The sequence below is a fragment of the Haliaeetus leucocephalus genome, unplaced genomic scaffold, assembly GCF_000737465.1.
Source record: "Haliaeetus leucocephalus isolate CR32 unplaced genomic scaffold, Haliaeetus_leucocephalus-4.0 Scaffold0, whole genome shotgun sequence".
Lineage (NCBI taxonomy): Eukaryota > Metazoa > Chordata > Aves > Accipitriformes > Accipitridae > Haliaeetus > Haliaeetus leucocephalus.
Genome location: NW_010972436.1, coordinates 27,046,655 through 27,059,885, shown reverse-complemented (window position 1 = coordinate 27,059,885; position 13,231 = coordinate 27,046,655). Strand labels below are relative to the sequence as shown.

The following is a 13,231-nucleotide window of genomic DNA, read 5'->3' as shown; positions in this document are numbered from 1 at the left end:
ACGTGCTGCTGAGAAAAAAAAGGGGCCAGTAAGTAAAGCTGCAGGCATATTGTGATCGTTTCTGAAATACCACTGAAGACCATCCGGAACGACTGAGAAAGCAGAACTGACAGCAGCATATCCTGAGCAATGTTAGTTCATCCATTATCTAGGACTGTTCAGGCATTACGCACCACATAGTCATAGAGTCTACTCCTTTTTTAATGCGTGTTTCACCTGGACTGGTAGGGTGACAGCAACTGATTTTACACCCATCCAACACCACATCTCTTTCTTAACACCTTTAGGCTGTGACTGCCTAAAGTTACCATCTTATCAAAGGGATTTCCACGAGCAGTGTGTTAGACATGCTTGCTGTATAAACCCATCAGAACTGCATTTAAATCAGTGGCTACATCTGAGTAAGGAACATCTCATGGCATAGGAAATTGGTTCTTCGTACATCTTGGAAGTGTCCTTGGCTGGCTGAGCATCGGCCAGCCAGTGCGGTCTCTCTCAAACAGTTCCCAGCAGCAGTTCAGGAGATAATATAGCCAAGGGATGATCTATAATAGATAACTTACTGGTTTGGAGGGTAAGAGAGAGGACTAGGATAGGCACAGGCCATTCCATGCCAGCAAACCTTGGCGTCAGAGAGCTGTCCCAGATGTGGTTAGTGGAGACATGGCCAACAAAAGCCAGAGGTTTCCCAACAGCTGTAGAACCTTCTTTCTTCACCTTCAGTGTTTTCACATTGTCTTGTGATAATAACAGGGGTGCAGGTGTGGTTTTGACAGGGAATAATTGTTATTATCAACATTCACTAAGAGCCATCAAATACGAAGGCATTCTGACTCAAGAAGCTGCTGAGCAGCAAATGACTGGAAAAATATTCAGGGAAAATGGTACTCTGCTCATATTTTTTTCATTATTTTCTATAGGCCTTTGCTGTTGGCCCTGTCTGAGACAGGGTCCTGGCCTGGATGCATCTTTGGGCCAGCCCCCTGTAGACACTAATGCTGTATTCTTAGATTAAGAGGATACGGACACAATAGGATATTAAGATTAGTATTCTGATCTATGTACTTGCTTGTCTTTATTTTATGCTTGTTTTCCTTCTAGTCCTTTCCCAGAGTGCCATCAAATCATTCCAAAATGTTACAGGGAGAATGGTGTTAGCATAGCAACACTATAATTGTTTCAGCAGAATAAAACTTGAAGTACTTGAATGGTTTGTCCTTGCTACACCCTAAAGAGAGAAAAATAAGTTGTATGCAGGATGTAGAGGAACACAAACAAATCAGTTAGGGTTGCATATCTTGATGAAGTTCCCTTGTACCAACACAGAATGTGTTATAAAAACAAACAAGGGTTGTAAAACAGTGTTAGGAGCATTGTTCAGCTCTTGGGGTTGCAAAAGTATCTCTTCAGCCCCAAATTACTCATCTGCTGTTATTCCTGCAGTCATAAACAAAAAATTTTGTGAGCTTGGTTGAAGAAATATAATTGGACTTTGCCTGGAAGCTTCAGAAATGTTATGAAATAGGTTTTGGTCTGTGATGTGCAATTGCTTGAACTTGGTAATAGGGAAGGAAATGGATCCCTGAGTCACCTCCAGGGAGAAGCAGAGGGAGAGCTGCTTCAGGTCAATGGAGCAAAGAGCAGGCTTATCAATGGAGCAAGAGGATTGTTCTGAGCAGAATCGCATCAGGGGTGCATTTGGCATAATGCACTTGACCGTGGAGGGAATTCGTTGCTTTCTTGAGAATCAATAACCAGCCTTGATCTACCTATGGAAAAATCAGGTTCATCTGGCAAAGAACTGGAGGACGGATGGATCTCATGAAGGCTTTCTCTTTCCATCCTTACAATCCTTTCTATTTGTGAAAATGGGATTATTTGTAACTTCACCAGGAGGACAACATTACTGCTGTGTGGTACTATTACAACAGAAAATATACGCTGTGTCTGTTTCCTAGTTCACCTGCACAGTGGGTCTAAGTTTTACCTGATTTATCGTTGGTTCTGCGAAATGACTATTGTCAGAGTCTCCTGAGGCACCCAAGGGGCTTTAGTTGCAATTATTTTATTTTTTATCCTCCTGCCTTTATGTACTGTTTATTATACTGAACCAAACCTACCGTCACAATTTGGGATACCATTAGTACGGTGGTTTACGAGCCCTGACCTGCAGTCAGTGATGGTCCACAGTCCAACACCATGGGTCTCAAAACCAAACGTTTCGTCACTCGGTTTAAATTCACACTGTAGGAATTTGAAGATCCATTGGAAGGACCAAATCCAAAAAGGATGGAAACCACTGGACTAAGGGGTCCCCTTGTGAGCAGCCGCAGCTTGGGCTGCAAGCCTGAAACGCTGAGATCTGCCTTCAGCTACACCCAGTCGCTGCACTGAAGTCAATGGAGAGTTGCTTTCAAAATCCTTTTTCTGTGGATATTGGAAGAATTTTAGACACTTTTCAAAAGGCATAACTGAAAGAAGATCCTTCTCTTTGACTTCAAGTTGACTGTCTGCTTTGCACCTTGCTGCTTAACCTACACACAGCAGATCTGGGCTGATGTGCTGTAGCATCCCTTTTTAACATGTTACTATTGTGATTCATTCATCCCAGGCTCACTAACTTTTTTTTTTTTTTTTTTTTTCCCAGAAAAACAAAGCCCAGTGTTTTTGAAAGGTGTTGCATCTTTGTATGGGTGGGCAGGTCCAGGATGTAGAATGAGACAGTCAATAGCAGAGGAAGGAGTCAGCTGCACAAGTGGAGATAAGCAAAACCATAAAACCACCCAGCACAGTTACAAACAGGCAACAGGAATCTCTTCAGAATTTTGCCCTAGATCTCACGCAGAGCTTTGGGCAAGTTATTTAGTTGCCTTGTTTGGTAATATCCAACCTGCAGGGAAAAGCTAAATATTCTGAGGCTCTCAAATGGAAGATTGCTTTAAAACACAGAGGAGCATTAGATGTCTTAGTGCTACCCTTTTATTGAAGAAATAGGGCATAGGATTTTTTTCCCCTGACCTTTTTGAAGTTCCCTGGTTAGGCTGATGATTAGGATATTTCTCTTGTTATTTTTATTCTGTTGTCACCATCAGTTAGTCTCATTTGGGGGCTGGCGACAGGGTTTTCGGTGCAAATTCAAGAGCACAATCTGCCTTTACAACCATCTCAGTCTCTGCAGGAGCGGAGCCTTTCTTTTTTTTAGAGAGGTGCAGAACACTTACGTTTCATTCACACGATTTAGGAAACTGTGTTATGTCCATGAATTGCTCATTTTAAGATTAGCTTTAGCAGTTCATGCCAGATTTCTGCATTCCCTGTTGCAGAATAATCTCTGAAGCGTAGCAGAAGAAGGGTGAAAGCAGAGTAGTGCTCCTGTGGTTTATGCCAGTGGCGTGTACTGTGCAGGAAAAATAGGTTTATGCTTCCGTGAGTGGAGAAAGCAGCCACAGAGTTTGTAAGAAAGGCCATAAACCACCTTTCATCCATTCAGAGCAACAGGAACTGACTTATCATAAATGTTTCATCACTTGTAAGTCAATGATTTAACGTATTAACCAAAGAGGAGTCTAGTCCTATAGAAGCACTGGCTGATCCTAATGCTTACAGCTTTTAACCTGCTTATCAGGGGCTCCTGCTTTGCAAAGCTGTTTTCCTAAAATGCTATTGAACAAGTTGAAATGATAAATCTGGTGCTAAAACGGATGCAGAATATTTTCCTCTCGGAAAAAAAAAAAACCAAACCCACACACAACGAAACCCAAATTCTCTCATCCTACTTTCATGTGGTTCTATCCTTCATATAAGATTGTTTCAATCCTCCCTCACACCTTGGATAGCACATATAAAATTCATCCGTCACGCACAGTCATCAGGACCCATGTACTATACGCCATTTACAGCTTTCTCATCCCAGGCCTGCTGAACTTTTGAATACTGAATCCCTTTGACATCTGCTACATATAGAAATATTGCAGTGGTGTCATTTGGGAGGACTGCAAGAACAGACATTAATAGAGTAATCATTAAAGAGACTTCTTCTTACAGACTTTGGGGGATTTCATTAAATACTTATTTAATTATCATATAAATACAGTTGTTAAAATAACTGTATAAAACATCTATGTTTAGGTGTGTAATCAAATTAACTCCTATTTACATCAGAACTGATACTCTTGCTGTTTATGGATTAATCTCTTTATATTATTTAATGAGATTTTCTAAAAGTTATGTAAAAATTGCACAATATTGATTTAAGGGTTTAAAAATTCAGTGAAAATTTCCAACCTGGGTGCAGTAAATTGCTCAATCACTCAGTTCATCTTCTGTCATTGTATAATTATCAGTCCACCATTTAAAAAAAGGTTTTGAATTATTTAAAAAATATTAACTAAGGATAGGTAAATGGTTATATTGTAATTGTGTTCAGAGGTAAACATTTGAAAGGAATTTTTCCCTTTACTTACCCAGTAAGCTATAAACTCTAATTTCCAAACAGATTTTGTTTAAACCCACCTAATTCTGCAGTAACTCCTTTGACTCTATTGGAAATTATTCCAGATTTTTACATGCATAAATGAGACAAGGCTCTGCAAAGAAAACATAGAGCTCTAGGTCAGATATCAACATCTGCACAAACTTCTTTTTCATTATGGTGGGATTTGTTGTTTTAGCTAGCGGCAGAAGAGGGCCCTTGGAAATTAAGTGGAAGGAAAATTAGGTTAAACTATTCCATCTAATATTGTAAATGTATTTTTAATTTTCAGTCAGTGCAGTTTTGGGACAGTATTGAAAACATCAGCACTAATCATAAGTTATTTAACAAATAATACAGGCGCGACAAGTTCCCTGGGCAAGAACTGTTTGTGATTTTACAGATATATTTCGAAGTTGCAGTTCACTTTCAATTATACCACCTGAAAATTACCAGAGCTTATTTATTATAGGCTGGCTGGAAGATTGCAAACCAATTGCTGGACAAATTACTTTGAGATTAAATTAAGGCCTTTTTAGAAACTTTACTAGTTTATTAAATAAAAAGTGGGGCTTGCTCTTGTTTTTTTTCTAGATCTCAAACAGGTTCAGCAGTTCAGAGTGTGTTCAAAACAGTCCGGTTCAAACAGTGTCTTAATTTTATTCCAGCAGATAGGATGGGAACCTGCTGAAAACCTCTATTAGCTCTTCAAAGGGTATCTTTCTTATTTTAAAAAATGTCAATTTTAAGAAATATTTGCAAAATCATTAAACCATTACTTTTCTTTTGATCTTGATATGCATCAACAACTTCTAGCTTGTTATGGGACAAGGGTCAGGAAAAATTGCAATTATAGCAAAAAAGAGATGGAGTAAGCATAAGTGTATTAGAGGGCTCTCCTGGGTTTCCTAGGGGGGATTTTTAATGCTGATTTTCTGTACTGATGATAATGATTTTAGTTTCATTGTTATCAGCTTGGATTTTGCATCTAGTCCACAAAAGCTTGGAAACTGTTTAGTGTTTGGGGAAACTCTTTTTCTAGTAAGTGAAACCATAGTTTAAAGAATTTCAGCTCTCCAGGATCTTCCAGATCTAGGCATTTTCAGGTTTCTCACACCATCACTAGCTTATTATAGGGGAGAAAATTTTTTTTTTAAAAAAAAGACCTTGTTTTCTAGCTTTGACCTGCCAAACAAAAATGTCAGAATCTCATGGTAGAATAAACAGATTTTGCACTATTGTTCTCCACAAGATATTTTATTTCAAAGCTAAATCATTCACTGTTCAGAGAGCACTCTGAATTCTCATTCTTGGTCAGAAACACTAAAGATGTTGCTGGAAATAACCACAGAAAGCATGGATGGGATGGTACAGTTGGTTTTTTTTCACTCCAGTTTATTTTGATTAACTGAGCAAAGTTAATTTAATCATTTCAGCTTTTGCCTTTCTTTAACCCCATGCTGTTCATACTGTTTTCTTTGTAGTCACTGAACAAGAGACTAAAGTGCCCAAGAAAACCATCATCATGTAAGTGCTGATTTTTTTTTTTTGGTAACATTTGTGTTTTGCCTTGCTGCCTATGCATGATCCAATAACAAGCTTGTGTTTATTGGCCATGCAAGTGTGTTCATTCCCATTCCACCAGATCTCATGGTATTCTGTGCTATGCAAAGTGACCACCTGAAGAATATCTTACTATCCCTTTTAAAAAAATAGCAGCACTGGTGTTAGACACAGCCTGGGTCAGGTTTTTTATGATATTACATGTGTGAAAAAAATCCACTGAATACTGCTAGAGTTGCACAAGAGTTGAAGAAGGTAGAGTCTGACTCTTAATGTTGAAAAGAAACCAGCTTTGAGAACTGGCTACTTGAAAAAATGTACAAATTTTAAAAATATCTCATAGCTTACAGTGATTTCTTCTGGCTTTCTATTTTAAATTCTTCAGGAGAGCCTTTTATGATGAAGCAGAAGGAAGATGCACATTTTTATCCCCTTCTGTCTCTACATTTCTAATACGAAATTTTGTCCTGCTAATGACTTGGTCTTTTTGGATACTTTGAGCCTGGTTTATACTGGGTGCCTATAACATATAAAGATTAATTGCAGCAAAAAGTGGTACTTTCTCAGTCATGTGTAGACCAGAAGCTCATCAGCCATTAAAACCTTAATGTATCTTCTTGGTTTTAAGTATCATAAACAAATACATAATAAAATTGTTTCATGTGCTGGAAGGGGGATATTGTCCTTCTGTAGTAGACCTTCAGAGCACCTCCAAGCTATTCAAATAATGTCCTAATAGTAGTAGGTGACTATAAAATGGATATTTTGGGGCAATGCATTCCCTCAAGAGTTGTACTATTGCTAAAAATCAGTCCTTGACTTGGACATGATGCTAAAGTTGACTACTTTTGTTAGATGGAGAGGAGGATCTGTGAAATGACAACTAAAATGCGGTTAAGAGTTGCTTACCTTTTGTCTCTTATTATTTCCTATGACGACTATTTCTTATGATCCATGAATTTACCCCATTTGGAGCCAGTGGCGTATAAGAAGACATATCCCCCCTCCTAGCAGCTTCCACCTTGAATAGGCAAAGAGCAGACAGGAAAGGCAGAAAGGGGTTCTGCCTTTGCCCCTCTCTCTTGCACAGCAGTTCAGTTAAAATCTCCAATCGTTAGACTTTTTTAGCCTGCAAAGACCAGAAAACAAAGGTGTTTCTGCCTGTGCTGTCTTAATGACCAGTGGGGTAGCTAAACAGAGAAATATTTTTGGATATCATGTTCAGAAACATCCTGAGAAAGTCATGAGCAGGAAGGAATCACTCAGAGCCAGACCATGTCTGAAGCTTAGTAAATCTCACCTTTCTACATCTCTGTGCCTGTAAATCACCTGGAGAGATGCTTTTATTTTACATCACTGCTCCGTCAGCTAATAGTCCTCCTTTTCCCTTTATGATTTCAAATCACAAACAGCAGCATTATTAATATTGGTTGATTAAATAATACTAAACTAATACAAAATACCATCAGTTAGGCTGATTTCTAAATTTCTGACATGCAAATTCCATAGACTATTGCTTGGGACAGCTCAAGAAATTATTCCTAAATTAAGGGCTGCAGCCCCAAAAGAGGTTGGTACATTTATGAGTGGGATCTCAGAACAACAGAAATTCCCCTCCTTTTGCTAGTGGATGTGGTCATGAACCCACTAGAGCGGACCTCAGCTGGAACTGGGATAGTGACGGGGTAAAATTTGGGAACAACTCTCTAAGGGCACATTCCAGCTCTCCTTAACGTATAGCGGGCTGAGGAACAGCAGCAGGTTTCAAACGACTAGCAGAAAATAACAGATAATTTAGAGATGGGATTGAACAATGTCTATATATGGAAATCCCAGACCTCAAAAAGCATTTTAACCTTGCAATGTAGAGCAAAGTCTAGTGCAAGCACTAGGGATTCATTCTCATCTTTATCTAAAATTATTTAGTTTTGCGTAATTCAGAAAGGCACCATGGCCATTATGAAGGCCCTGCATAAACCTTAAAGGGCTATAGCAAAACTATAGAAAACTTAGGGGAAAGAGTAAAGCAGTGGGAATGAGCAGTAGAAGAGAGGGTGCTCTGGAAGAAAAGAAATCTCACTCTAGATGGTCCAGCCCTGGACTTCACCACATCCTCAAAGGGAGAGATTGATGGTGGAAAGAAATCTGATCTCCATAGAAGAAAGCAATACCAGTCTCCAAAAATGAGACCAATAGATGAGAAAGGCTACAGTATACCTAAGAGGATTAGTCTTTCATGATGGTTACACAAATGCAATAGGAGAAACGGGCTGTCCTTTCACAAGGACTCCTTCCACCCTTCGTTGTATCTCAGTGCAAAAAACCACAGCAGAGATGGCTGGAGAGCAGAGCTGGTGACTTTCAGCCCTATGTGGCTGTGACTAGAGGGTGGTGAGGAGAAAGAAATGAAAACACCCTTGTCTTGATTCATAATCCCAGTTCAGGCCATTGTCTTTACCCTTCAGTGAATTCTTTTTTTTATCCCATTTCTTGGAAGTAGGAACAGAATCTCAACACACAAACAAAATCAGCATTGCCTGTTAGTTCTACTGAACCAGCTACCTCCACTGTAGATCATTAGCTTCCTTGCAAAGCAAACACTGCCTTTACCTTCAAGTTTTTTCCATGTAAGAAATGCCACTGAAAACTCTGCAGGAAATACTGCGTGTTAAATATATAAATTAAGAGCATTGAAGTCTGGGTTTAGGTGTTCCTGTCCCCAGATTTTAAAGCTATTAGATCCAATTTCATCTGCAGCGCATTTAAAGTCGAAGTTTGTACTGGCATGGTAGCAGAAGATTGTTTTGACACAAGCTGCGTATTTATCCAGGAATGCTGAGAAGTCCCAACTGCTTTGAATATGTCAAAAATTCTAGACTGGTTTGGTACTCCTATGTCAACTGGTGGTAGTAGGATCAGGCTGTGTCTGCAATAATGATATTATGAAGAGTAAAAATAAGTACATTTTGGTATAGATGGCTTGTGCAGGAAATGTTCTCACTTTCTTTTCCTGGTCTCCAAATGCTTAATGCCCTTTTAATGTAACTGTTCTGCATGTGAAAATGCAGATCTCTGGTCTCAAAAGAGTGTTCAATAAACAAAATAGAGATATGTTACATTTATTTAAAAAGAGGAAGCTGCTGTCCTTGCTGTAGTAAAGGGCATTTTGCCATTGAGTTTGATGAAGCCAGGATTTTAGCCAAGGATACTCAGGAAAAGGTTAAACTCCTTGAGTGTTTAAAATCTTTGGGTGAAACTGCTATATGGGTCCGAAGTAGCATAGTAGGTGGTCAACACAAGGACATGAAATATAGCAGCATCCAGAAGAACATTTCTCAGCTGGATATACGTGGTTTGTGTTCATGCACTCAAGGAGGTTAATGGAGCTGGGGTCCACCTCAGGGAAAGGGCACTGAGGTTTTCCCTGGATCAGAAAGTAAGTGGAGATGGGCATGTGGGTGTGTGCGTTGCGTGTGTATCCCTTCCAAAATGACACGCTTCACCAAAAGCTGGAGTGCTCACACAACTAACCCCACTGTAGTGCCTTGACCAACAATGGCATGTGTGCTGATGGAGTGTGGCTCCCCGAAAAGTCTCGTCTTCCTTCCAACTCCATTCCAACCCTTTCTGTCATCAGAGAGGAAACGATAACGACTGTGGTGAAGAGCCCAAGACAAAGGGGAAGGGTTTCTCCTGCACGTTCTTCTTCAGGTCATTCGCCTTCCCGCTCCCCGAGAGCGGAGCCAACTCCAGAGCCAGTTTATGTTTCAAAGATCAGGCAGCCTGTCCACAGACATGAGCAGGAGACAACATCGAAGTCTGCTGTTCCCATGCTTTTTGTCACAGAACCAGAGGACAGGCAAGGAGCAGCAGCTAGAGATGTCATCACAGAGACCAAGGGGGAAGAGAAAAAGCCCAAGTGGGTTGAAGTGGAAGAAATAATTGAATTCAAGGTGAAAAAATCACCAAAACCTGCAAGGAAAAGAGGTTCTTCCCCAGCAAAACAAGGAAAAGATGACTCAGGGGTGTTAACGTTCACTTTTCCCAGCTCAAGGCCTAGGCGTTCCCCAGAAGATGATCCGAACACAAACAACTCCAACAATAAATTGGTGGAACAGTCAAAATCTTTGCCTAATGACAGTCTCTCTGAAGCCGATATCCAGCCCCTCGTGTATGCAACCGAGGAAGAAGGACCTCAAGTCAGCAGCGAGGACAGAAGCTCCCCGTGTGAGTCCGACCAGCTAGGAAATAGTTCCTTTATGGATTATGGAACCGAAGGAAAGAGCTTCCCCCAGGAAACAAGTGCTCGCTATGGGTCGGACGTTGCTTCCCCGCTGCTTGCCTGTGGGGGTGAGCCTCTGGTCTTCAGTTTTGAGACGGCTGCTGCAGACCAGCAGGAACTTCTGTTCTCACCAGCGAGTCCAGAGGTTAAGGAAGAGGTAGATGAATTAGACATATCTTGGCCTATTGAAGAGGGGGTACCCGAAGTAATGCAAGATGTCCTTCCAGAAGAGGATAATGTCATTATAGTTGATGAACCAGAGGAACTACAGACAGACGACATTAGCACCCGGGACCGCAAAATCTTAACCCACAATGGCAAAGTATTAACTCTGGAGGATCTTGAAGACTATGTTCCCAAAGAAGGTGAGACCTATGGGTGTGACGACCAGAACCGTAGGGCAGAGAAACCCTGCGAGATCTCTGTGCTCCAGACTGAGATTAACGAGCCAACGATTGGGAAGCCAGTGCTGCTGAATCTGGTGAGACCTGTGGTGTCCAAGCCCAGGCAAAGATTTTTCAGCCAGTTTGAGGAGCACATTCCCGGGGGCATGTTCATGACAGCATCTAGAGTAACCGGCGTGCAGTCTGTAGGCCCCTCAAACATCTCTTTCCACGTGACGCCTGGAGTGCACGCAGCAACAGCAGCAGCTTCTCCCGGTCCCTCCTTCACAGTGAAACCATCTTTCTGCACCGAAGTCCAGCTCTCAGCAGACAATGGACAGTCAAGCTTTAAAACTGAAGTTTCCACAAGAACCCTCAGCTATGGAACTGTTGGCGAGCCTGTTACCTTGCACATCAGCACAGAAGACCTCTCCGAAAGCTGAGCAGATGCGAGCATAATTTTCAACACAAAAGAAAGCAGTGTTTTAGAAAAAACTCATCAAAATTATTGTAGGTGAGGGGAATTGGTGGCAAAGATTACAAGGTAACATATACAAGTGAATATCTTTGAGGAAAATATATTTAAATACAGTATGTCGAGCTTTTCCAGTCTTAAAGGGAACATGTCTCTCAGAACAGTTTGTAATTTTAAAAGCTTTGATCGAGGTGAACATATATCATTCCATAGCAGAGCAGTGATGGTAGGTTTAGGAAAAGCCTGATTCTCCTGCCTATGACAGAAATATAAATGAATAAGTGCATTTTTGTCCATGAACTTAAATTATTTCAAGTGCCAATTTGTACATTATGGTACGGCAAGAAGGTGAAAGTATCTAAGCTTTTCAGCATCCTTCAGCAGCCCAGGATGGAAGGACTGTTTCCAGCTAAAGCGATCTCCTGTCACTGTGTGTGCCTGAAGGTCATGAAGCTTCACACTGCTTTGACTCTGCTGTACACTTTCGACACCAATTAGCTCTATCAAAATTTCTTCATAAACCTTTCAACATGCACAGTCTGATTACATTATTTTAAACTCCTGCCACAGAATGAAACATATAGAAAATATTGCATTTACTAGGGAAGCGAAGGGCTGCTCAGACCTTTTGGCTGAAATCCTAATTTGACTAAAGTCAATGGTGAAAGTCCCACTGACTTGAGGAAGCAAGGATTTCATTGTTCTCTTCTGCTTTAAGTAAAAAAAGGCCATTTTTTTTGACTGTTATTTTCAAGTCCACTTCCTAGTTGTCTAAAGATGTAGATTTCATTATTCTGCATTCTAGTGCAGTGGATTTATAAACCATATCTTTTAAAATACAAAATTACTTAACACGCACCAAAAGATTAAAGTGCTGCGCAAAGTGACTTCTACATCTATAATCAAACACTAACACATAAAAAGAACCACAAATGTGGTCTTTGTCAATAAATATTACTGGAAGAATACTTGGTCTCCTGTACATGCCAGTGGTGAAACATTACTGTTAACAAATTGATGGATAATGTCTCCTGTATGTGCTAAGAGGAATTCACCACTGAGCTACAGCAACATAGCAGGAGCACAAACACAGTTTTAAAAAAAAAAAAATAGAGAAAGGAGATTTTTACCATAAATGCCTAGTGGAAAAATACATCTGTTCAAAATGCATTGGGTTGCTTGGAAGCACTGCCAGTTGCAATCGCATCGTATTACTGTACCCACATACGTTGAGCTGTCTTGTAGAGGTACTGCCTTCTGTTAGGTTTCTCTGGAGCTTTGCAGTGGGAATGCTGGTTGAGGGGAAGGCTAAGATGGACTGAGCATGGCCCATTCCTGTTGGCTTCACCAAAAATGGATGTTGCACAGACCTTCAACAAGTTGCTCAGCCCTGGAAAGAAATGAGCTCACAGGCCCATATACTGGTCCCAGTTGAAGTCAGCTGGAGTTTGTCATTGATCTCAGCAGGACCAAGCACTGGCCCTCTCTGCTTGACAGAGATATGGGGTGAAAGCTCCCAGTACCTTGTCCCAGCTGAGTTGTGTAGAAGCGTTGCAATAGAAAATATTTTCATTTAGATGGTGTAGAGAAACCAGAAATGCTCAGACACAGCTGAATTTCTAACTAGCTTGAAGAGAGAGGATTGAGTGAGTTTCTGCCTTGGAAATGTATGTGTGATGTTGTCTCAGTGTTTCCCAGTTAGGTGATATTGTGAAGCTTGTTCTGGAGTCCTCCGGGCAATATTCCCACTAAGAGGGACTGAATTCACAGAAAGTGCTTGTAGAAAAGAATACTTTTTTTTTTTTCCTGTCTGTGGCCGCACCTTGATCATGTGCTGACTAAAATGAACATATTGATTTCACAGCCTTTTACTTTCAATATCCAAACAGGATGTTATGTGTAATATCATGTGCACTACCCTCATGATATAGGATGCTTTTCCAGTCATTACATGTGGTGAAAGAAATCAAGCCTCTTTTATGTTACTCTTCCGTTTTTTATAACATCTCCTTGGTTTATACTGTTTGTTTTATAATTGAGCAATACAATGGATATAT

General features: G+C 40.5%; 1 protein-coding gene across 1 annotated transcript in view; it reads left to right on the top strand.

Moving 5' to 3' along the window:
• OBSCN (obscurin, cytoskeletal calmodulin and titin-interacting RhoGEF) overlaps positions 1–13,231 on the top strand; it is a 175,955-nt gene that overhangs the window by 133,699 nt on the left and 29,025 nt on the right. The window contains exon 86 of the mRNA XM_010563262.1: positions 9,746–11,092. Coding sequence (XP_010561564.1) covers positions 9,746–11,092 — 1,347 coding nt within the window. The remainder of the gene's footprint in view (positions 1–9,745; positions 11,093–13,231) is intronic.